The sequence below is a fragment of the Loxodonta africana genome, chromosome 10 (assembly GCF_030014295.1).
Source record: "Loxodonta africana isolate mLoxAfr1 chromosome 10, mLoxAfr1.hap2, whole genome shotgun sequence".
Classification (NCBI taxonomy): domain Eukaryota; kingdom Metazoa; phylum Chordata; class Mammalia; order Proboscidea; family Elephantidae; genus Loxodonta; species Loxodonta africana.
Window position 1 is genome coordinate 118555778 of NC_087351.1, and position 23394 is coordinate 118579171.

The window sequence follows — 23394 nt, forward strand, 5'->3', positions numbered from 1 at the left end:
CTTGAGGCTGTGGGCAGCCCCAGGAAAGGCCCAGCGCTAACCCCTCCAACTGGGCACACGGGGGCAGGAGGGGTGGCCTGAGGTCTCAGAGAACACCCTGCTTCCTGCAGCGTCACCTCAGGCCTGTGGTGTCCGTGTGCAGTGTAACTGTCCGAGGCCCCAGGCTCTGCAGGCAGCGCCACGTCCTGTCTTCGGGGACGTAGGAGCTCCAGCTCGGCACTGGGAGCCTGGCCTTCCTTCTGACCTGGTCCTCCTCTCGGGGCTCCAAGTCCTCCAGCAGAGGGCTGGCACTGGGCCTCAGGGGCCTGTGGGCAGTGGGGATGCCCCTGCCTGCCTCCTGGGGTTGCCGTGGTGAACGAGTTGAGAGTGGGTGTAAAGAGCCCCGCGTGGGGGGAAACCAGTCGCTCGAGTGCTCCACAGCGTTTTCAGGAGCTGGATTTTCAGAAGTAGATTGCCAGGCCTTCCTTCTGAGGTGCCTCTGGGTGGATTTCAACCTCCAACCTTTTGGTTAGCAGCCAAGCATGTTCACCGTTTGTACCACTCAGGGACAGGACAACCCCATGGAAAATGGCCTTGGCGTGAGCCGGAAGCACTTTTAAACCCTGCTTTGCAGTTGGGGAAACTGAGGCAGGGGAAACCAAGTGAACCAAGCTTCACTTGCTGCCTGGAGGCATTGGGCCTGCGCGCTGCCCTCCGGGCTGATTGCTCTGTCTCCTCTGGCCCTGCAGTTGGGCAAGATGTCGGTGAAGGAAGGCGCCCAGCGCAGGTGGACAACACTCAAGGAGAAGCTGGGGCCGCAGGACTCGGACCCCACCGAGGCCAACCTGGAGAATGCAGACCCCGAGCTGTGTATCCGGCTGCTCCAGATGCCCTCGGTCGTCAACTACTCGGGCCTGCGCAAGCGCCTGGAGAGCAGTGACGGCGGCTGGATGGTGCAGTTCCTGGAGCAGAGCGGCCTGGACCTGCTGCTGGAGGCCCTGGCGCGGCTGTCGGGCCGCGGTGTGGCGCGCATCGCGGACGCACTGCTGCAGCTCACCTGCATCAGCTGCGTGCGCGCCGTCATGAACTCGCGCCAGGGCATAGAGTACATCCTCAGCAACCAGGGCTACGTGCGCCAGCTCTCCCAGGGTAAGCAGGCAGCCTGCAGACTGACCTCAGTACCACGGGGGTCAACTGCAGGTGGGACAGGCGACAAGGGGGCCGCAGGGCAGAGGAGGAGTGAGCTCAGCCCAGGGCAGACAGGGAAGACTGCCTGGAGGAGGCACCCTCTTCCCCGAGTACCACCACTCATCTGTCTTCCAGCCTGAGACCTCACGTACCCTTGAACCCTCTGCTCCTCCCTCCAGCTGCACCTCATTCTCCCCCTGACCTGTGACTGCCTGGCCTTCCCGCCCCATGGACCCCACCTCCTCCCTGGTCCCTGCAGTCTTGACCCCCAGTCCCTTGTCCATGCCATGGTGACTAGAGTCACCTTGGGTCAAAATCACAACTTTACCTGGGTCACCCCACCCTCTAGAGCCAGCCCACATCAGTGGACAGTATTGTCCTCGAGCTTCCGGGCACCTTCCCCAGCACCCCCTCCTGCCTGCCGCCCACTTTGGCCCTTGCCCACCTCTTGCCCAGCTGCTCTATGCCTTCATGTGTCTGACAAAGTCCTGCTCATCCTTTAAGTGCCACTCACTGCCACCTCCTCCAAGAAGCCTCCCCCAGGCCGTGCTCAGAGTCCCTGGCACCCTCTGCATCCCGAGCCCTTGGGAGAGACCCCAAGAGGGCCCATGGTGGGCAGTGGTCCCTGTGTGTCCCCTCTCCACTGGGCTGTGAGGCCCCCAGGGGGGATGGGCAATGATAGATGGGGGCAAGAGAGTGAGCCAGAGGCTGCCTCATTTCTCAGTCCCAGGGTCGGATGCATGCCCCATAGCTCAGGCAAGGCTGTGGCCTTCGGCAGAGCCCTTTGAGTCTTGTTCTCAGAAGCACCAGCCAGGAGACACCCCCAAACTGCCCCAGCTCAGGGAGCAGGTGGGACACGGGGCTTGTAGGACAAGGTATTCAGGCTGGGACTGTCACAGTGGCAGTGCTGCTCGGGTTAGAGGAGAGGCGTGGGCTTAAACCCAGGGTGTGTGCTCATGTGGGACATGGCCCAAGCCAGTGGAGGGGAGGTGCTGAGCCAGCGGGCACTGGGGTGGCTGGGGCAGCCCCTGCCTCCGCACCTTCCCTGCAGGTGTTTGCTCTGTGGTCTGGAGGCCCTGCCCCGGTGTGAAGAGTGCAGGGTGCAGAGCACCCCCTGGCGTCTGCCTGCCAGGCTGATGGGTGGGGCATTCAGACCAGGAGGCAGGTGGCCGCGGGAGCCAGCAGTGTAGGGACAGTGGGGCTGGTCGCAGCGCATGGCCAGCGGAGGCTTCTGCTCCTCCCAGCTCTGGACACATCCAACGTGATGGTCAAGAAGCAGGTGTTTGAGCTGCTGGCTGCCCTGTGCATCTACTCGCCCGAGGGTCACACCCTCACCCTGGACGCCCTGGACCACTACAAGGTGAGCACAGCAGGGGAGGGACGCGGGGGCCAGCTGGGGACACGGGCTGACCCAGAGGTCCCCCCAGGCAGTGCACAGCCAGCAGTATCGCTTCAGCGTCATCATGAGTGAGCTCGCTAACAGTGACAATGTCCCCTACGTGGTCACCCTGCTTAGCGTTATCAACGCTCTCATCCTCGGCCCTGAGGACCTCCGAACCCGCAGCCAGCTTCGGAACGAGTTTGTCGGTAACTGCCCACCAGCCAGCGTCCACCCGCCAAGCCCTTCCCAAGTGCCTGCAAAGGCCAGGCTGAGGGTCTGCGCCAGCCCCTCTCACCACATCCTGCCGGGACGGGGGAGCACAGCAAACCCTTCCACCCCACCCTGCACCCCACCTACTCCTCCTGGTGGCCACGGGGCCTTAGACTCGGGACGTGAGCCCTGGAGGGCCCTCAGCTGACAAGCTGGCCAGGCAGTGAGGGGCAGGGGTCTGACCCGATCCCAGCACTGCTGGTTCTGAGTGCCACTGAGTGAGACCCCTGTGTCCCTCTTCGAGGTGGGGACCTGGGCCAGGTATCCCTGCACATGCCCCACCCCAGGCTCGGTGAGATGGAGGGGATGGGAAGTCAAGGGGAGATGCTGTCCAGGGGCCACCTCCCGCCCACTGACCACCATCCTCCCCAGGGCTGAAGCTGCTGGACGTCCTGACCAGGCTGCGGTGAGTTTCCGTTTCACCCTGCCCACGCCCACCTGCTGCCCCCAAAGCCCACCCACCTTTGCCTTGGGGCCAGTGCCTGCTCCTAGCAGCAGCTCCTGAGGAGCAGGGATGGAGCTTCCCACAGTAGCCACAGGCCCAGATGCTGGCCACCCCCTTGGTGGGTTGCAGAGGCCACCAGATACAGACAGGAAGCCCCATCAAAGGCAGATTTCAGATACGGTGAATTTTTTTTTTTTTTTTTTTTTTTACTATAACTATCTGCCAATTGGAAACCCAGGTGGCGTAGTGGTTAAGTGCTACAGCTGCTAACCAAAGGGTTGGCAGTTCGAATCCGCCAGGCACTCCTTAGAAACTTTATGGGGCAGTTCTACTCTGTTCTATAGGGTCGCTATGAGTCAGAATCAACTCGACGGCACCGGGTCTGGTCTGGTCTATCTTCCAATTATTGCTTAAAAAAATAAATAAATAAACCCATTACCATCAAATCAATTCCAACTCATAGCGACCCTGTTGCATAAATCGTACTTAAACTTAAAAATTATTCACTGTTTATCTGAAATTTGCATTTATTTCGATATTCTCTATTTTTATTTGCTAACTGCCCTCCCCCATCAGAAACCCGCACAGCTGAGAATGTATCCTGGGCCTCAAGGAGAACACACTCCAGGGGGCCCCTTCCCAGCCCCACTCCAAGGAGGTTAGCTGGGAGGAGGAGCCCCAGCTGGTGTGTCGGGTGGTGAACTGGCCTCAGAGAAGTCTGCTGAGGGCCAGAGCCCAGTCAGGGGCTGAGAAGGGTCACTGACTGCCTGCTTGGCACTGAGTTGGCTCAGGGCTCGGCTCACTTGTCAGGCTGAGGTGATGGGAAGGTCCCACGCCCAGTGATCCCTCAAGCCCTGCCTCCTTAGGCCAGCAGCTTCGCCCCACTCTGTGGCCACAGGGGAACTACCTTGAGCGTGGTCTTTGTGCCCTCTTCCAACTCCCAGAAAAGGGCCTTTCCTCCCCTGGGCAGCAGCTCTGCTGTCCATCCCTGCCCTCCATGCTGGCCTCAATGTGAATACTTGCTCTGCCCCATCCCAAGGGCTAGGGGAGCTGCCAGGCGGCCCGTGGGCAGGCTGCCAGGGTGTGAGGCTCAAGCCTGTGAGTCTGCCACCTTCTCAGGCCAGAGAGGCTCACTCAGATAAACCATGGTTGCTCCCTGGTTACAGCGGCCATGTGTTGGCCATGGGGCCCGGCCACAGGGCCTGACCACAGAGTTCAGCCATGTGTCAGCCATGGAGCCTAAACACAGGGCCTCACCACAGAGCTCAGTCACGTCAGCCCTGGGTCCAGCCACAGAGCTCAGCCATGTGTTGGCCGTGAAGCCCGGCCACAGGGCCCAGCCACAGGGCTCAACCATATGTCAGCCAGAGGGCCCAGCCACAGGGCCTCACCAGAGACCTCGACCATCTGTCAGCTACAGGGCTCCGCCACGTGTCAGCCACAGAGCTCAGCCATCTGTCAGCCACAGGACCCAGCTACAGGGCTCAGCCACACACGTTGGCCACAGAGCTCAGCCATGTGTTTGCCATGGAGCCCAGCCACAGGGACCAGCCACAGAGCTCAGCCATTTGTCAGCCACAGGACCCAGCTACAGGGCTCAGCCACACACATTGGCCACAGAGCTCAGCCATGTGTTTGCCATGGAGCCCAGCCACAGGGACCAGCCACAGAGCTCAGCCATTTGTCAGCCACAGGACCCAGCTACAGGGCTCAGCCACACATGTTGGCCACAGAGCTCAGCCATGTGTTTGCCATGGAGCCCAGCCACAGGGACCAGCCACAGAGCTCAGCCATTTGTCAGCCACAGGACCCAGCTACAGGGCTCAGCCACACATGTTGGCCACAGAGCTCAGCCATGTGTTGGCCATGCAGCCCAGCCACAGGGACCAGCCACAGAGCTCAGCCATCTGTCAGCCAGAGGGCCCAGTCACAGGGCCTCACCAGAGAGCTCAGCCATCTGTCAGCCACAGGGCTCCACCACGTGTCGGCCACAGAGCTCAGCCATCTGTCGGCCACAGAGCTCAGCCATCTGTCAGCCACAGGACCCAGCTACAGGGCTCAGCCATGCACATGTTGGCCACAGAGCTCAGCCATGTGTTGGCCGTGGAGCCCGGCCACAGGGACCAGCCACAGAGCTCAGCCATTTGTCAGCCACAGGGCCTGACCACAGAACTCAGTCATGTCAGCCCTGGGCCCAGCCAGAAAACCCTCTCTGGGTTCTTACCTTGTCCAATAGGAGCCAACACCCCGCCATGGCCTCACTGCCCTGCTATGCACCTGCCTCGTGGGCGGGTGAGGCGGGGACAGCAGGCTTAGCCCACCCGGCCCTCCTTCTCAGGGACACAGAGGATGCTGACCTGCTGATCCAGCTGGAGGCCTTCGAGGAGTCCAAGGCTGAGGATGAGGAGGAGCTGCTCCGGGCAGGCGGTGGGGTCGACATGAGCAGCCACCAGGAGGTCTTCGCCTCCCTATTCCACAAGGTGGGCCTGGGGGGCTGTCGCCTCAAGTCTAGGGCTCAGCAACAGCCCCTCCTCTGCCCAGCAGACCTCCACCACAACCAGGGCAGCAGTGCCAGTTTTATGGCACAGTCCCTGGAGCAGCAAGGGATGGGGGGCTGGACTGAGTGCAGCCCAGAGCTGTCGGGGGGCTGGGCTGTCCCCAGGACTGGAGAACAGTGTTCCAGTGGCCGGAGGCAGCCACACTGGTCAGAGGGCCAGTCAGCACTAGGGATCTCAAGACTGAGTGAGAAACCAGAGGCCAAGTTCAAGTCCAGCTCAAGCCCTTGCTTCACAGAGCCCAGTGGCTCTCACTCAGGAGCCGTTCTGCCCGCCAGGGGTCGCGTGACAGCATCTGGAGGCGTTTTAGGTCATCACAGCTGGGCAGGGCTGCTACTGGCGTTGAGTGGGTGGAAACCAGGGATGCTCCTAAACACACACAGAATGATACAGACCCTGTGTATCCAGAAGCCCTGGTTCTACCTCTCTGAGCCTCCACTTTGTCACCAGGGCTCTCTTGAGGCACAGAGTGCGTGGATGTCCCTGGTGGACAGGCCACAGTGTCAGTCCTCCCCCAGGGGAGGGGACAGCCCCTGACCTGTGTCCCCCTCGGCCTGCTCAGGTGAGCTGCTCACCAGTGTCTGCCCAGCTGCTGTCGGTACTTCAGGGCCTCCTGCACCTGGAGCCCACCTGCCGCTCCAGCCAGCTGCTCTGGGAGGCACTGGAAAGCCTGGTCAACCGGGCCGTACTCCTGGCCAGTGATGGTGAGCAGGGTGGGGGCAGGCCCTGGGGTCTCAGACCGTGGGAGGGATCTCAGACCATGGGGATCCTGTCCTCCATTGCCCCCAGTGCCCTCTGCCCTGACCCCGTCTGCCTGTCCACAGCCCAGGAATGCACCCTGGAGGAGGTGATGGAGAGGCTCCTGTCTACCAAGGGGCGACCCCGGCCTCGCCCCCTGGACTGGGCCCACAAGAGCGTCCAGGCTGACCTGGGCCTGCATCAGATGGGCAGCTGCCCCCAGAACTCAAGTGCCCCAAAGGTGGACCCGGAGGGCCAGTGGCCAGCAGCAGCAGCCCCCACCTGCCTGCAGGACACTAAGGCCTTGAGCACAAGTGGGGGTGCAGCTCTGCAGCAGACAGCTCTGGAGCCGCGGCCACCCACCCCACCACCACCGCCGCCTCTGCCACCCCCCCTACCAAGCCTGGGGGCCACGCCTCCCCCTCCGCCACCTCCACCTCCGCCGCCTCCGCCACTGCCACCCCCGCCAGGCCTGGCGACATCGTTTCCCCTACCCCCTCCAGCACCCCCACTGCCTGGCCTCTCTGGACCTCCCCCTCCACCACCCCTACCACTCCAGGGCATGGGGGGCCCCCCTCCACCCCCACCCCTGCCAGGCTTTCCCATGACCGCCATCCCACCGGCAGCAGATGGCATGGAGGAGGTCATTGTGGTCCAGGTGGACCACGGCCTGGGCTCGGCCTGGGTGCCTAGGCACCGGCAGGTGAACCCGCCCACACTGCGTATGAAGAAGCTTAACTGGCAGAAGCTGCCGTCCAACGTGGCCCAGGGTGAGCTGCTGAGACCCCAGGTCCCGCAGGGGCTCCTCTCCGCACAGGGCTCTGGGCTGCGCTGGGGGAGTGGCGGGTGGTGCTGCACAGGCTGTGTGTGCCCACCGGTCCATGTGCCAGGGTGGCCAGCCCAGCCCTGGGCTCAGCTCCACTGTGGTCGGGGCCACCTCTGAGGCACCTCTGCACCCATGCTCCACATCACCGATGCCGTGGGTCTACGTGCCCACATGGAGCTGAGGAGGCCGGGATGCTGCCACCCCAGGTGCTTCAGTGGCTGAGGGAGAGGCTCGGTCCACTGCCAGTCTCAACACTCCCATACACACTATGTGCACACACACAGCTTGGCAGCAACTGGGGGCTCCCATTTGCAGGCACTTACTGAGTGCCTGCTGTATAGTCTCCTGGGCGGGGCTCCAGGCAGACCATCCGACAACCCCTACCATGTGTCGAGGGTGACCTGACAGTGGCCTCCCCCATCCACAGAGCACCACTCCATGTGGGCGTCGCTGGGCAGCCTGGGCCCGGAGGAGGTGGAGCCCGACTTCTCTAGCATCGAGCAGCTCTTCTCCTTCCCAGTGGCCCAACCTAAGGGAACAACAGTGGCTGCCCCAGCCAGGAAGGAGCCCAAGGAGGTGGGCACCCAGGCCAGGGTGGGAATGGGTCACCTGGGGCCACCTGCCCCCCCAGCACGTGACAGGCCCTTCCTCGGGGTGTTTTCCAGATCACTTTTCTGGACTCCAAGAAGAGCCTGAACCTCAACATCTTCCTGAAGCAGTTCAAGTGGTGTGTGGAGGAGGCTGAGGAGCAGTGTCCTGGGGCCCCCCTGTCCTGTCCCACCACCACGGAAACCTCCCTCTTGGGTGGGGCAGTGCCCCCTAGAGTCCACCCTTGGGAAGTGCACATTCCATCCCAGGGTGGCAGATGCCCTGTCCCAGGGCCCCAGGGGGCACTGAGGCCTAGAGAGCAGCTGGGACCCCCTGCCAAGCCAAAAGTGGGCCCCATGCCCCTCCCTGCTTCGGGTCCTGGGCACCAGCCTCTCCAGCAAGCTCTGGGAGTCCTGAGCAGCCCTGGAGGAGAGGCCGGGGCAGGGGCGCCTTGTTACTCATCCCAAGCCCCATTTACTGTGTGACCCCAGGCAGGCCACACACCTTCCCTGTGCCTGTGTCCTCACCAGCCCTGGCCTGGCAACCTCACAGGGGCTGAAGTGTTGTGGGCTTAGGGCTGACTCCACTACTGGCCCCCAGTGGGAAAACCTGTGGCCCCTCCCCGTCCTCTCCCTTCCCTCAGCTCCAATGAGGAGCTCGCCGCCATGATCCGTGCTGGGGACACCACCAAGTTCGACGTGGAGATTCTCAAACAGCTCCTCAAACTGCTTCCTGAGAAGCATGAAGTGAGTGGGACCTTCCCCAGTGCAGTTCGGCCCACCCCACCACTCCCCTGGCCCCCAGGTGGATGGTGGTAAAGGGGAGGACCCTAAGCTTTGCTCCACAGCCATCTGGAAAGCCCAGCCCATTGGAGCTGGAGTGAGTGGGCGGGGCCACTGGTGCAGTCTGGGAAGGCTTCCTGAGGGAGGGGGCCTGGAGGAGCCAGGCCCAGGGTACGGGTGAAATCCCAGCACGTGGCCTCATATCCCGAAGGTTGAAAACCTGCAGACCTTCAAGGAGGATCGCGCCAAGCTGGCCAGTGCCGACCAGTTCTACCTGCTGCTGCTGGAGATTCCCTGGTAAGCCCGGCAGCCCAGACCCCCTCCACGGAGAAGGAGAGGGGCTTTGCAGGAGGCCCTGCTGGTGGCCCTGGAGAAGGCACAGTCCCCTGGCCCAACTCCCACCTGTTTCTAAGAGAAAAGGGAGTCCCACAGCTGTGACCACCCCTGTCTGCCTCTTCTGAGTGCTTGTCTGAGGTGCCCCTCCCTGTGCTCTCACTGGGCCTACCAAGTCAGCAGCTCTGGGACAGGGCTCAGGACTGCACATGCTCACTGAATGCAGAGCTTGTCCTGCATGGACCTGGGCGCCCACATGCAGGCCAGGGCAGGTATTGGGCAGGGACCCCAGGCATGGAGGAGCCCCTGACACCTGCTCACCCCCTCAGCTACCGGCTGCGTCTCGACTGCATGCTGCTCTGCGAGGAGACGGCCATTGTGCTGGACATGGTGCGGCCCAAGGCCCAGCTAATGCTGGCCGCCTGCGAGAGTGAGTGGTTGGGGGAGAGGGGACAGGTGGAGGGGGGCCCTGTGGGGGACAGGCCTGGGCCCTGTGGGGAGATGCTGGCCTCTGAGGCCCACCTTTCTGAATGGCGATTCGGGCAGGAACTTGCCACAAGACAAGAAGGGCAGGGGTGTGAGCGGGTCCCTCCAGGGACACAGCTCACTGCTTCTGGGCACTCCCGTCTTGGCCACAGCTGAGCACCAAGGGATACCACAGGTTCCAGAACCTTCTCAGTGCCTCAGCATCCTCATCCACAGGATGGGGCAGTGGTCACCGTGCCCTCCGGGGTTGTGGTGAGGAGTCAGGGAGACCTCTTACTCGGGGTGGGGGGCTTCCACTACCTGAGCCCCTGCTCAGGGTCCCTGCCCAGCGCAAGCCAAGCCTGGGGAGCAGGGATGGAGGGACGCTGGTAACAGGACCAGACCCCTGAGGACCTCTAGGGTCCAGGGGCATCCGGGCTGGAGGCCCCCACGCTGGTAACAGGACCAGCCCCCCCGGGCCTCTAGGGCCTCGGGGCATCCAGGCTGGAGGCCCCCACGCTGGTAACAGAACCAGCCCCCCCGGGCCTCTAGGGCCTCGGGGCATCCGGGCTGGAGGCCCCCCAGCCCTGACCCTCCTCCCCCAGGCCTGCTCACCAGCCGCCAGCTGCCCATCTTCTGCCGGCTGATCCTCAAGATTGGGAACTTCCTCAATTACGTGAGTCGGGGCTGCGCCGCCTGCCCCCGCCACCCCTCTGGCCAGCCGGGGCGCAGGGCTGACTCTCGCCCGTCCTCAGGGCAGCCACACGGGGGACGCCGACGGCTTCAAGATTAACACGCTGCTGAAGCTGACGGAGACCAAGGCCAATCAGAGCCGCGTGACGCTGCTGCACCACGTGCTGGAGGTGGGCGGGGCCGGGGCGGTGGGCGGGGCCGGGGCAGGCTGCTGCACCACGTGCTGGGTGGGCGGGGCCGGGGTAGGCTGCTGCACCCAGAGCTGGAGGTGGGCGGGGCTGGGAGGGTTCTGCATTCAGAGCAGGGGGTGGGCGGGGCCGGGCTCGGTGGGCGGGGCTGGGAGGGGTTCTGCATCCAGAGCTGGAGGTGGGAGGGGGCCGGGCGCGGTGGGTGGGGCCGGGGTAGGCCGCTGCACCACGTGCTGGGTGGGCGGGGCGGGGGTAGGCTGCTGCACCCAGAGCTGGAGGTGGGCGGGGCTGGGAGGGTTCTGCATTCGGAGCAGGAGGTGGGCGGGGCCGGGCTCGGTGGGCCGGGCTGGGAGGGGTTCTGCATCCAGAGCTGGAGGTGGGAGGGGGCCGGGCGCGGTGGGTGGGGCCGGGGTAGGCCGCTGCACCACGTGCTGGGTGGGCGGGGCCGGGGAAGGCTGCTGCACCCAGAGCTGGAGGTGGGCGGGGCTGGGAGGGTTCTGCATTCGGAGCAGGAGGTGGGCGGGGCCGGGCTCGGTGGGCCGGGCTGGGAGGGGTTCTGCATCCAGAGCTGGAGGTGGGAGGGGGCCGGGCGCGGTGGGTGGGGCCGGGGTAGGCCGCTGCACCACGTGCTGGGTGGGCGGGGCCGGGGTAGGCTGCTGCACCCAGAGCTGGAGGTGGGCGGGGCTGGGAGGGTTCTGCATTCGGAGCAGGAGGTGGGCGGGGCCGGGCTCGGTGGGCCGGGCTGGGAGGGGTTCTGCATCCAGAGCTGGAGGTGGGAGGGGGCCGGGCGCCGTGGGTGGGGCCGGGCGCCGTGGGCGGGGCTGGGAGGGGTTCTGCATTCAGAGCTGGAGGTGGGCGGGGCCGGGCTCGGTGGGCCGGGCTGGGAGGGGTTCTGCATCCAGAGCTGGAGGTGGGAGGGGGCCGGGCGCCGTGGGTGGGGCCGGGCGCCGTGGGCGGGGCTGGGAGGGGTTCTGCATTCAGAGCTGGAGGTGGGCGGGGCCAGGCGCCGTGGGCGGGGCTGGGAGGCCCGCGCCGCAGGACTCCACCCTGGAGTGCACCCCTGAAGGACCCTCCGGTGCTCCGAGTCCTTCCTGATAAGCCCTCTTGTGCTTGTGCCTACCTCCCTTCGTGGGCTCCCTCCACCCCGGCCCCACCCCGTCTCTCTCCCAGGAATCTGCCCCCCTTGCTTCTGTCGTCCTTCCGCAGCACCCCGTCCCGCTCTGCCGGCTCTCCCAGGACACTTGGTCCTGCTGATCCTGCTCTCAGCTCCAGGCGGGTGGGGGCAGTGACTAAGAAAAGTCACGACGGCACGGCCAGGCCCCAGGGAAGGACTTTGAGTCTAGGTGGGGGTCGCTCGGGCACCCCAGGGCTGGTGTAGCCTCACTGGAAATGTTGTTCTAGGAGGTGGAGCAGAACCACCCGGACCTCCTGCAGCTGCCCCAGGACCTAGAGCAGGTCTCCCAGGCGGCGGGGTAGGTGCTGGACCAGCCCCTACAGCCCTGCTTCCTCACCCCCCCAGGCCAGTGAGGGGCGGTCAGGCTGGGTCTCAGGGCTGCAGCTCAGCCCAGGCCCATGGAGCCCCTCCCCAGTGACATGCACACCTTCCCTGTGGGATTGACTGAGGGGAGACCTAGCACATGGGGAGGCAGGTGGGCACAATGGGAGCCAGGCTGACCACCCTCTTGACAAACATCAGTCCTCACCGCAACCCTGTGAGGAAACCAGGCCACTCATTTTATAGACAGGAAACTCAGGGCCAGAAGAATGGGGTCATGTTCCTAGGGTCCCATGGCTCTGAAGGGGCAGCTCCAGGGGGGCCCAGGCCCATCTGAACCCCAGCACAAGCACTGCTCGGGCGCCATGCATGGTGGGTAGGGAGGGGCTACAGAGCCTCAGGAGGACCAAGCAGGATTGAGTGTAGGCCTTTGGGGTCACCATCCTATCACTGATTGACAGCACCCTTTCTGAGGCACTTAAAGCCCATTCGCACCACCGGGTCTCTGATGTACTTTCTGCAAGCCTGTGGCCATGTGCTCCGAGGGTCCCCAGGCCTTCCATGGGTGTGAGAAGCAAGGGGTCCCTGGCCAGCACTGCAACCCTGGATGCTCCTGCTGCCTGATCCCATCTGCCGGCTGTTGCCTTTCAGGATCAACCTTGAGGTCATCCGCTCAGAGGCCAGTGCCAACCTGAAGAAGCTTCTGGAGACGGAGCGGAAGGTGTTGGCCTCCATTCCTGAGGTTCAGGAGCAGTACGCTGAGCGCCTGCAGGCAAGCAGAGGGGCAGGGCCTGGTGTGGGGAAGCGGGGAGCCAGGGAAGAGCCCTCCAGTGTTCAGTCTTTCCTCAGCCCAAGTTAGCCAGAGCCAGGGTGAATGACAGAGCGCTCAGGGGGACCCCTGAAGGTGATTCCTGTGGCTCAGGGCTTCTGCCTGATTCTAGGGGGCTGTGGCGCCCCAGGGGTGCAAGATGGGGCACAGAGCCAACGCCTATGGCTCTTGCTCCTGCAAGCCAGGGAAGGGCTGTGTGAGCCTCACCCCGGGGATCCAGCCTTGGTGTCTCCTGGGTAGCTGGGGGTGCCCGCTGCAGGGTCCATGCAGGGCTGTGACTGTCCCGTGCCCCCAGACTAGCATCGAGGCTTGCCGGCTGCTCGATGAGGTATTTGCAGCCATTGAGCAGAAGAAGCTAGAGCTGGCCAGCTACCTGTGTGAGGACACGCAGCAGCTGTCCCTGGAGGACACCTTCTGCACCATGAAGACCTTCCGGGACCTCTTCCTCCGCGCCCTGAAGGTGGGCACGCCAGGCCGGGGGGCAGGGCTGCAGAGGCCTGGGCTGCAGAGGCCGGGGCAGGTCCTGGGGCCCGTACCTGTGCTCAGGTGGAAGTCGGAAGTCGCCCTTGGTACCCAGGGCCAGGAGAGGCAGTCCCTCGGCCCCCACCCTCCTGCCCAGCATGCCCCCAGCTGCAGCACTGAGGGCACCAGGCTGGGTGGCTGCAAGCTCCCTGTCTGCCTCGACCACCTACTTCCCCCACTCCTCGCAGGAGAACAAAGACCGGAAGGAGCAGGCAGCCAAGGCTGAAAGGAGGAAGAAGCAGCTTGCAGAGGAGGAGGCTCAGAGGCCACGGGGCGAGGATGGGAAGCCCGGTGAGTACGGCACACCTTGCGGGGCAGAGGCAAACATGGGGTGGGAGTGACAGAAACAGGCCCACGGAGGGGCTGCCCTGCTGTCTTCCCGGTCAGTCCCTTTCTACAGGTCTCATACCACTCCCGCTGGCCCGTCTCCTGGTTCCACCCCCGGGTCAGCTGTGTCCTGTCAAGGGGTTCTTCTTCTTGGGGTGATCAGGCAGGCTCTGGGGACCACGTGAGGAGTGTCCCTGAGAATCTTGGGCCTTCTCAGTCAGGAGGGGCGCCGGGCAGCAGGAGGAGGTGTGTGTTATCGATGCCCTGCTGGCCGACATCAGGAAAGGTTTCCAGCTACGGAAGACGGCTCGCAGCCGGGCAGACATGGAAGGGGGCAGCAAGGCTGTGGCAGACTCCGCAAGGGACCGGAAGCCTGGTGAGACCCTCTGTTACCGCCATCCTTGCTGGCCTAGCACCTCCCCTTCCTCCAGGGAGTCCTCCCTGATCACACCATCTACTACCCTTGGCCCTGAGATGCAGGCTCCAGCAGAGAGCAACACGTTACCACGTGTGTGTGTGTGTGTGTGTGTTAACAGAGGGTGGTGTGCTGAGGAGGAATGGTCACCCAGTCCCTGGGGTGGCTGGGAGAGGGGCTGTTTTAGGTCCATGCAGCAGCTCAGAGGTGCTGCAGGCTTGGGGTAGAGTGGGCACCGCCCCGTCCTCAGCTTCAGCGCCTCCTGCTGTCCTATGCTGTGTGCAGACCCTGACTGAGGGCCCATCCTGCCCTTTGGGAACGCACGCTCAAGGCCATGAGGGCCTGAGACAGGGATCTCAGAGAAGTCAGGCCAGGCAGGGAACTCCAAGCAGTCAGACCAGGCTGAGCCAGCAGGAGGGCTCTCAGAGGGAGGAGGGGCTCTGCGGGGCTGGTGGAATCAGGCAGAAGCCAGAGAGTCTCCTTTCTGACTCTGGGACATCCCCAGCCAAGAATGGCTCCGAGGGGTGGGGCCCTGGGACCTTGCCCTCCACTGACTTGTGCCTCCATCCACAGCAGCCACCAGCAGCCCCAGAGAAGGCCCCACCCACCCCGCCTCAGAACTGGACCTTGCCTCTGCAGTGGCCAGCGAGCCCCGGGCCTGGGACCTCATGGATGCCACCCTACCCCACCCACAGCCCAGTGCAGAGACAGGCAGTCCTGGGCCCCTGGAGCGGCGTTCTTCCTGGTACATGGATGCCAGCGATTCCCTGGCCACTGAGGACCCCCAGAACCCCCAGCCCTCAGCGGGGCCCTGGCCGGTGGCACTGGGAGATGCTCAGGCCCCGAAGCCCCTCAGGTTCTCCAGTGACAAGCTCCTCAGCACTGCAGATTCAGGCCAAGGGACCAGAGAGCCCACAACCCTGCAGGGTGCGTGCCAGGCTGATGCCAACGCCTTCACACCCAGCACCAGCCTCCTGCCTGCAGGCTCCATTGGGGGAGGGGACGAGGAGGACGTGGCCCCAGAGTCTGCGCTGGACACATCGCTGGACAGGTCCTTCTCCGAGGAGGCAGTGACTGACTCCTCGGGGTCTGGCAGCTTACCGAAGGCCCGGAGTGCCAAGGGAACAGGCAGGAGAAGGAAGAAGCGCCCCTCAAGGAATCAGGAAGGTAATGGGGCTTCTTCCCCCACTTTTCCCTCCCAGAACAGAAGGCGCTATGTGGGCATGTCACGAGGGCTGGGGGCATGGGCCACCAGGGCGCCTGCCTCCCTGCGCCAACTGTCAGCTCCTGCCCCCCAACAATGGGCACTGCAGACCTGACTGGCACCAGGCAAGTGATGGGTGACTCAGGGGTGCATCCCCTTGTCATGCAGGAGAGAAGGCAGCCTGGGGCGGGGGAGGGCACCAGTTGACCTGCTGGTCCTTAACCCCCTGATTCCTGCCCTCACGCCAGGGAGCGGCAGGTGGGCCTCTGGGCACCAGGTCCTCAGGCCACACAGCTGCGTTTCTGCTCAGCATGCCCCGTGGCCCCCGCCACGGCCAGCCCACTCCCTTCCAAGTCCAGGGCTGCTTGTGTGCGGCCAGCCATTGAGTGTGTTTCTCTCGTTTGAAAGCAGAGATTGCCCCTGATTCTGACGATGATAAAACAGAAAGATTCTGTGTGCTGCAATAAGGTGCGTATGCAGCCTGGGCTCTGGGTGTGCTAACGGCGACAGAGCAGTGGCAGCCCGCCCTTCCTGGACACTAACCTCAGCTTCTGCCCGGCCTGCCTGGGGGAGTCCACAGACATCCCTGCCTCTCCCGCGGTGGCTGGTGGTGGGACCTGCCTCATCCCTCTCCATTTCCAGATAGTCCTGGGTAGTCCAGCCTCCCTTACCCAGTGTCTCCTCCATTGTGGCAAGATGCAACCTCAGAGCTGGTGGGCCAGGCTGATGGACCTGGGAGAGGGTTGGCAGGGTTGGGGCTGGGGCTCCCTGGGCACCAGGCTACAGGTGTTCCAGGGGCACGGTGGGGTGGGGGGCTTCGGGGCAACTTGCCCTCGGGCTGGTGGGACAGGCTGAGGTTGCTCCTGTTGTGTGTGGCTTCCGCAGCCCTAACTGTGATCTGGCTAACTCTTCAGCTTTACTGATCTCTGCTTCCAGGGGTGGACACTTCCAGAGTTCCACCCCACCCTTCTTCGCCCTGATGCTGGTCATGCTGTCCCCAGGGCCCTGTGAGGGAGGTCCCAAGGGCAGACACTACTAGGCATAAGCAGGTCGAAGCCCCTTTGAGGGCTGGGACTAGCCTTCTCATCCGCAAGGCAGGGCCTGGGATGGAGGGGTCTGTTTAGGTAAGGCTCCTGGGGACAGCGCCAGGCAGCTGGGACCCCTGCTTATGGGCAGGGCAGTGGGGGGTCATTGACATGGGCTAGAGAAGCTCAGATGAACCCGGCACCTGCCTGGCCTGTGTGGGAGGGTTGTCTGCTGCCCCCCAGTACCAGAGGCCCCCCCACCATGAGCCATGTGTAAGTGGCGCGAGTGAGCGTCTGTGGGTGGTTCCATGCCCACTGTGCAGTCCAGCCTCACCCTAACTGCAGGCTTGCTGCTAGCTTTGTTTAGAGCCGGGCTCTGTGTTATGAAACTCCACCACTGCTTTGTAGAAAGTGCCAGCATTTTCTTTAGGGGCTTGGTTTGACCTTGCAGCCCTGCTCCCCTGAGGCTCATCAGGGTGGGCCTGCAGTCTGGGGGTAGGGGGGCTGGGGCCACATCGGTCATTGCTGTGGGGAGATAGACCTGCCCAGTGCTGTCCTGTGCTCTGCTCCCAGGGTGGCCAGCTTGGCCTCAGCCCTCTGCCCCCGCCCCTCTCCTCCCACCCCTCTTTCTGCCGCACCATCCCAGGTGGCTGAGGGCAGGAGGAAGGAATCCTAGCCCCCACTTTTCATCAGGAAACATTTCAAACCAACTGGGAATTTGCAGGATCACAATGACCCCCACCTACCCCCCACCCTGACTCACCAGTTGTTAACTTTTCACCCCGTCTGTCCATCCGTCTCTCCCCCTCCCTCCCGCTCACTGAAACATTTGGCTTAGACAACGCCACGTGTTACCCCTAAATCTGTCAGCAGGTATTTCCTAAGAACACACGCCACTGGGTGGTGCAAACGATTAACGTGCTCGGCTGCTAACCAAAAGGTTGGAGGTCAGAAAGGCCTGGCAACCGGCTTCCAAAAAGCAGCCGTTGCAAACCCTGTGGAGCGCAGATCTACTCTGGCACCGATGGGGTCACCGTGATCTGAACTGACCCCAGGACAGCTGGCTTGGTTTTATCTCCTGGGATCCAGGCCATTGTCCTGTTAACCTTAGGCGGTGCAGTGAGCAGACCCAGGAAATTCCGCCCTGATAACACACCTTCCAGTCCAGGTGCCTTGCTAACAGCCCCGCTGCCCCAGTCCTGTCTTTAATAAGCCTGGGGCCTGTGGGGGGAAAGGACACTCCCAAGCCCAGGATCACACATGGCAGTCGTCCGTCGAGGGTCGTTGGTCTCCCCTGTTCTAGAACAGTGCCCAGCCTTTTTTTGTCTTTACGGCATGGACTTTTTTTTCTGGAGAGATCTCTTTTTTTTAATTTTTGGTGAAAACATGCAGGGTAGCACAGACACCGGGTGAACATGTCCACTCAGTGGCACCAATCACACCCATCCTCTCCGTTTTTATCCACACAAACTGCACCTGGCTTCTCACCTCACTCTTCAAGTTGCTGTTGTCGATTTGATCACACACAGATAGTTCTTTGAAACAGCACAATGCTCAAGGCAGACGTGGACACTTTGAAAACACCTTCGTTTGGGTTACCTGGTTGCTTCCTCCGGACAGGGTCCGGGTTGAGTATCTGGGCAGGAGTTGTGTGTGGGGATGACGTGTCCCCCTCGAGCCCACGCAGGGGCCTGGGTGCCTTTGTAGTTGGCAGTCACAGGGCTGGGGGTATTTGTAGGATCCTCTCTGAGCCAGCATTTTTACCGCTTCACAGTTCAGAAGTGGTGGGTGGGTGCTCCCGCCCGCCAGCAAGGTGGGTTCGGAACGGTGGTCTTCCGCGCCCTCCTCCCTCTGCAGTGTCCCCCGCTCCCCCCTCAGCTGTTCTTAGCAGCGGTTCTGCATTCACTTCCAGTGTGCGGGGCGGATTGTCCGATAGGCAAGGTAAGCACGGTGCTTACCGGTCGTCTGTAGTGAACAATTTTTTCACCAAATCAAAGGTTCTGCTTGTAGGTATGGCTGGGATCTGTCTCTCTCCCAACCCCACAGCTCCTTCCTACAGAATCAAAGTCACTTTTCAAATTTACAGTTCCTAATTACTTCTTTAACAGGAGCTGATGACCCAGTTAGCAAGGTAAGCACAGCCTCATTTGTGCTTACTGACTAATCTGTAGGGACCAATTTCACATTTTTGATGTGGTGAAACCCACGTGAAATTTTTCACTACAATTTTGTCAGTAAGCACAAGTCAGCCCGTGCCTACCTTGCTTGTTGGGTTGTCCGACCCTGGCAGTGTATGTAATCCATCGATACTTATCGCAGGCTCACATGGTCCCAGGCAGGACCAGCAGGGCACCCTCTGGGCTGGCTTCCTGTCTGCGCCATCCTTTGAGCACATCCCTTCCTTGACACAGCAGGGCCTGTTGTTCCCAGCTCACCGGGAACTTGCTACTTATACCCCCCATCCCGCCACTTCATGGGGATGGTGTTTAAGTCCCACTTCTGAGTGATTTTGGGTCATTGTGCTTTTTTGTCCAACTGCCTGGGACACACTGGGGTGGCGTGAAGGTGGGGCGTTTCCAGGGGACTGGCCGAGCGAGGGCGCCTAGGCCAGAGCACAGGGGGCTAAGTGGGCAGAGGGGTGGACAGCAGGCCAGCCAGGGCTGCAGGGCCTGTGGGGAGGGTCTGGGGCCATCTGGACAGCTGTGGGGACACTCAGTGCTCAGGCGTAGGAAGAACCCAAAGGGGCAGTGGGGGCAACAGACCCCTCCCCAAATCCACAGGAGCCGGGTAGAGCAGAGCCCTGGCAAACACCAGAGTGAGGGTGACGTGGGGGCTATGAGCTTAGAGACTGAGCAGGCCCGAGACAGAGGGAGGGGAGCCATGGGCGTCCCCCTCCCCGAGGGAGCAACAGGCATTCCTTGCCAGGTCCTACAAGGTCAGCCTGAACAGGAACGGCCTGCCAGGGTCGTCGGGCACCCTCCCCCAGCCAAATGCTGCCAGCCCTGTCCAAGTGGCCCCGGGAACCCGCGGCAGGACAATGGGGCAGGCCACTGTTCTTGACAGTGTCCTTTCCCCCTACAGGCCCCAGGCAGAGAGCCCCTCCCAAGCCCAAAGCCAAGTGAGAGGCCCGGGGGGGCCGCTTCAACCAGCCGAGGACAGGACTTGCTGCCTGGGGGCCACTGGGCACCAGAACTCAGTGCCTTACCCAGCGACGCCTGCCACAGCCTTCTGGGAGCATCACAGCCAGGGGCTGGCCAGCACCACACCCTCCCCGGGCCCCTGGAACCCATCCGCACCCTGCATGTACACTGTCCCCAGCTGTGGGGCCTCTCACCTGGGTACCCCACCCTGGCCATGCTTCCCCACGGCCCCCGAGGCTCAGCACTCTGCTTTTGCGACTGGGCTCTTAGGCACTGAGCTTTCAGGCACAGGGCCCCCGCAGCCCTGGGAGCCGTGGAGAACAGACCCCCACTGCACTCCTTAAGGACCCCAGCCCCCAACAGCCCACCTCCTTCGACTCAGTTGGGCTGAAGCACAGATCTCACTAAACCATGGCTCGTTTTGAGTCTTGCTGCCCAAAGTAGCTGAGTGGGGGTAGGCGGGTTGGTGGGGACCCCAGGGCCTGATGGCTGGCTGGCAGTGGCGTGGGCAGGCTGGGGGACCCCATTCCAGTACACCCAGCCCCATGGAGGTCTGTCTTTCCTGCCATAGCCAGGACCGTCCTCATCACAGAGAGCCGGTCCCTCTCAGGGCCTGGCCTGGCCTGCTGACCTGGGGACAGGAAGGGCCCAGCCGGAGGGTCTGTGGGTGGCACTCATTCTCTCTGCCCCCCGCCCCCAGTGAGGGGTGCCTGCCCAAGCCCTGTCCGCTGCCCCGTTCAGGGGCGTGTGCTGCCTCAGCACTGCCAGGACTGGGGTCCCGCAGGCACTTTCCCCAATAAAGAAGATGTCTGGCTTTCCGTCTGTCCAAGTTGTGTTCTGCAGCTGTGGAGGGAATGTGGGCTGGTCATTGTGAACACGGGGGGCATGCCTCGAGGGTTCTGGCCCCTCATCTGCCCCTGCAGCAGCTGTGATGAGGTGGGAGCAGGGGGAACAGGAGGAGGGGCTCCCCATATTTAGGCTTGACTTCCCTGGACCCTGCAGTCAGCAGCCACCCCCGCCTTGCACGCCCCCGTCAGACAGATGGTTGGGGCCCTAGAGACGGGCCTACTGGCCTCCTTCAGCCTCCCTTCCCCGGCCTGTGACCTCATGGTCAGAAGCCAGGTGACAGGTGGGGAAGGGAGTGGCCGTGAGCATGCAGACTCCTGGAGCTGCCTCCCGGGGAAGGGAGGAGAGTGATTTTGGGGAGGGCTCACCTAGCTGGCTGCCTGTGGCCTCAGAAGGATGTGGAGGGAATTCCCACAGTGGGTGGTCCCTTAGAAGGTGGGGACCTCGAACAGAAGACTATTTCCTGCACCAGAGGCCAGGGTCCAAGCCCCAAGCACACCCAGTGCCACACTTGTCCCCAGCTGAGCCATCTCGCCCAAGATGCCCTCAAAGCAGCCAGGCACCCGCCCTCTCAGACCAGCTGACCCAGTTCTGCCCCTTGCCCATTCATTGAGATCGGCAAGCCTCCCCGGGGGCCATCCTGACCACGGTGAAGGCTAGAGTTTGGCCAGGTCCCTGGAGACCAGGCAGCAGGCAGGCCATCACCCTGTCTGCTTCAGAGGAGGCCATGGGAAGGCCTGTGGGATAAGGTGCTTTCTGTATGGCCTTGTTCTGCTGCCCGCCTGGTGGGAGTTACTGGAGAGGAACGGAAATGAGCAGAGGGTCTGCCCAGGGAGGGCGAGCACAGTCTCGCAAGCTTGTTTCCATTCATAGTTCCATCGTGCGTCTGGGCGTCCGGGCGACTGAGACAACGTCCCACAGCGAAGTGTGGCCCCAGAGTGAGAACCGCCGTGGCCCAGCCAGATGGTCCCCAGGGGCTGTCAGGTCTGCACAGCTTTGTTGCGGCCACTTGCCCTGGGTCACACTTGGCAGCTCCAGAGCAGAGACGGTGAGCTTGGCACCTCCTGTGCTGCCCACCAGCCGGGGTGGGGCGTTCTAATTCGGGCTGGACCGTGTGACCAGCCAGGCGCAGCTGCTGGGTCTGGGCAAGGCTGTTTTTAGCAAAGCTCCCGACTCCCCACTGGTACCCACTGTTTATAGTGGGGGTGGGGTGGCAGTGCAGTGCCAGTCTCAACCCCCATGGCAGGTGGGGCAAGGGTCTCCCTCTCTGGCCTTCAGCAGGGCCCCAGGTGGATGTCTGATGTAACATCAGCTTCGTCCTCCCTGCTGGCTCCTGGTTTTTTAGAAATGCTCAAATCCTCCATCTGGGGGGAAAACCCCACAAGCTTCCCACAACCATCATGGTCTCTCCACCACAAACCAGGTACACAGCACCTGCATGGCCAGCTGCTGCACCCACGTTCCTTCCCGATTCCCTGAGCCCATCCCCCCTCGTCACAGCCTCCCGCCCAAGGTGCACTCGGAGCCCCTGCCCGGAGCCGGCCCCCTCAGTCCTCTGTGTTGGGCTGCTCAGGGCGGTGGGCCAGCCTGCCCACCATACACTGTTCAGTGCACAGGCAAGCCCGTGCATCTCCCGGGATGGTGACCAGCTGCAGGACCGCTGGCCACGCAGGTGCTATGTACCTGGCCTGCCCTGAGGCTTGTCACTGCACATGTCACTACTCCATCAAGATGCTGAGCAGGGGACTGCTGGGATCCCCAAGTGACAGAGGAGACTGGGGTAGAGACAGACTATGTAACCTGCCCAGGTCAGAACCAGGACACAGCGTGGAAGGCCACTCTGAGCCAACACACCAGAGGGTGCAGGGGTGAACCAGGAGAACTGGCTGGGTGGAGGCAGCACCAGGAACCCTGGGGGGGAGGAAGGAGAAGGCCAGGAGAGGGAGAAAGAGGTGGGAGGGGAGACGGGGTCACAGGAGGAGGGGGACCCAGGAGAGGGAACCCAGGAGGAGGGGGCCCTAGGAGGAGGGGGCCCCAGGAGGAGGAGGCCCCAGGAGGAGGGTGACCCAGAAGGAGGGGGACTCAGGAGGAGGGAGACCCAGGAGGAGGGGGCAGGTGGGTCCTTCCCTGGGGAGTGAATCATTAACCCCCACGGTGACCCTGCTGTAACAAGTCCAGGGTCATCTACCTGTGCTCCCAGTGGGTGTTGAAGCTCCCTGGTCTCTTGTTGCCCGGGAGCCCTAGGAGCTCTGTCCAGAGGTCAGATGGAGACTCCAAGCATCTCTGGACTGTGACCTCCCCCCTACCCAGGACAGACCGAGGGGCACTGCCTCCCAGTCCTGGGGCAAGGGCCTGATATGGTATTCCTGCCCCTAGGGGCCATCAGGACCTCGTGTTGCAGCCCAAGGAGTGGCAAACATGCGTCTCCTTTGGGGGAGGGAGGGCAGTGCAGTAGAGCCCAGCGGTCTCACCTGCGTTATTGGGCACCCAATCCGTCCACAGGCTGGGGCAGGAACGAGGTCTGACGTGGAAGTTCTAGGAGACTCTGGCCCTGACCTGATGGCACTGGCCCCTTTTCCCCACACCCCCCACCCCCTTTCCCCAGGCCCCCTTTCCCTAGACTCCCTGCGCTGCGGGCCTGAGGGCAGCCCAATCGCACAGCCACGTGCTGCCCACGGCGCGCCCAGCCTGGACGCCGGACCCTGCGCGCACGATGGGGTCACGCTGTCCTCCGCGAGGGCGCGCGGCGAGTGTTCTCTGTGGCCACCAGGGGGCGCCCCCACGCCCATCGTGGTACCTGGATTCACCTGCTGCAGGTGTGCACCAGGAGCGTGCAAGCTTGGCCGGTGGGCGGGAAGACGCAGCTCCTTGCCCTAGGGGAGGCCCCACTCCTACAGCCTCCGGACCCCGAAATCGTGGCACGGCCCGGGCCACCTGCGGGGGCTGTGGTGCAAACCGCCCTGCTTCCCAGCGAGCGAGCGCGTGTGGGCCCCGGTGGCACTGTGGGCGCCCCCGAGCCGGGGCCAGGCCGCCCGTGGGCCGCTCCCTGCGCCGCCGTCTGTCGGCCTGCGCGCTCGGCTGGTGGCGAGAGGGGCGGGACCTCGGCGGCGGCGAGGTCACCGGGGCGGGCGTCACGGGCCCGCCCCCGGCCCGCCCCCCG

The 23394-nt window shown here is 63.2% G+C and overlaps 1 protein-coding gene across 2 annotated transcripts; it reads left to right on the forward strand.

Annotated features, from left to right (window-relative positions):
• Nucleotides 1–737: 737 nt before the first annotated feature.
• INF2 (inverted formin 2) lies at nt 738–20206 on the forward strand. Of its 2 annotated transcripts, XM_064293070.1 has the most exons (22): nt 738–1128; nt 2412–2527; nt 2595–2754; nt 3191–3224; nt 5602–5743; nt 6381–6522; nt 6643–7326; nt 7810–7958; nt 8048–8109; nt 8614–8716; nt 8964–9049; nt 9415–9515; nt 10156–10226; nt 10306–10413; nt 11833–11903; nt 12578–12698; nt 13051–13215; nt 13466–13568; nt 13822–13980; nt 14593–15186; nt 15635–15691; nt 19330–20206. In XM_064293070.1, the coding sequence occupies exons 1-21, from the start codon at nt 738–740 to the stop codon at nt 15688–15690; spliced, it is 3618 nt and encodes a 1205-aa protein (XP_064149140.1). In that variant the 3' UTR covers nt 15691; nt 19330–20206. The 2 variants fall into 2 exon arrangements, with proteins under 2 accessions (XP_064149140.1, XP_064149141.1); XM_064293071.1 differs by lacking the exon at nt 15635–15691.
• The last annotated feature ends 3188 nt before the right edge of the window (nt 20207–23394 follow it).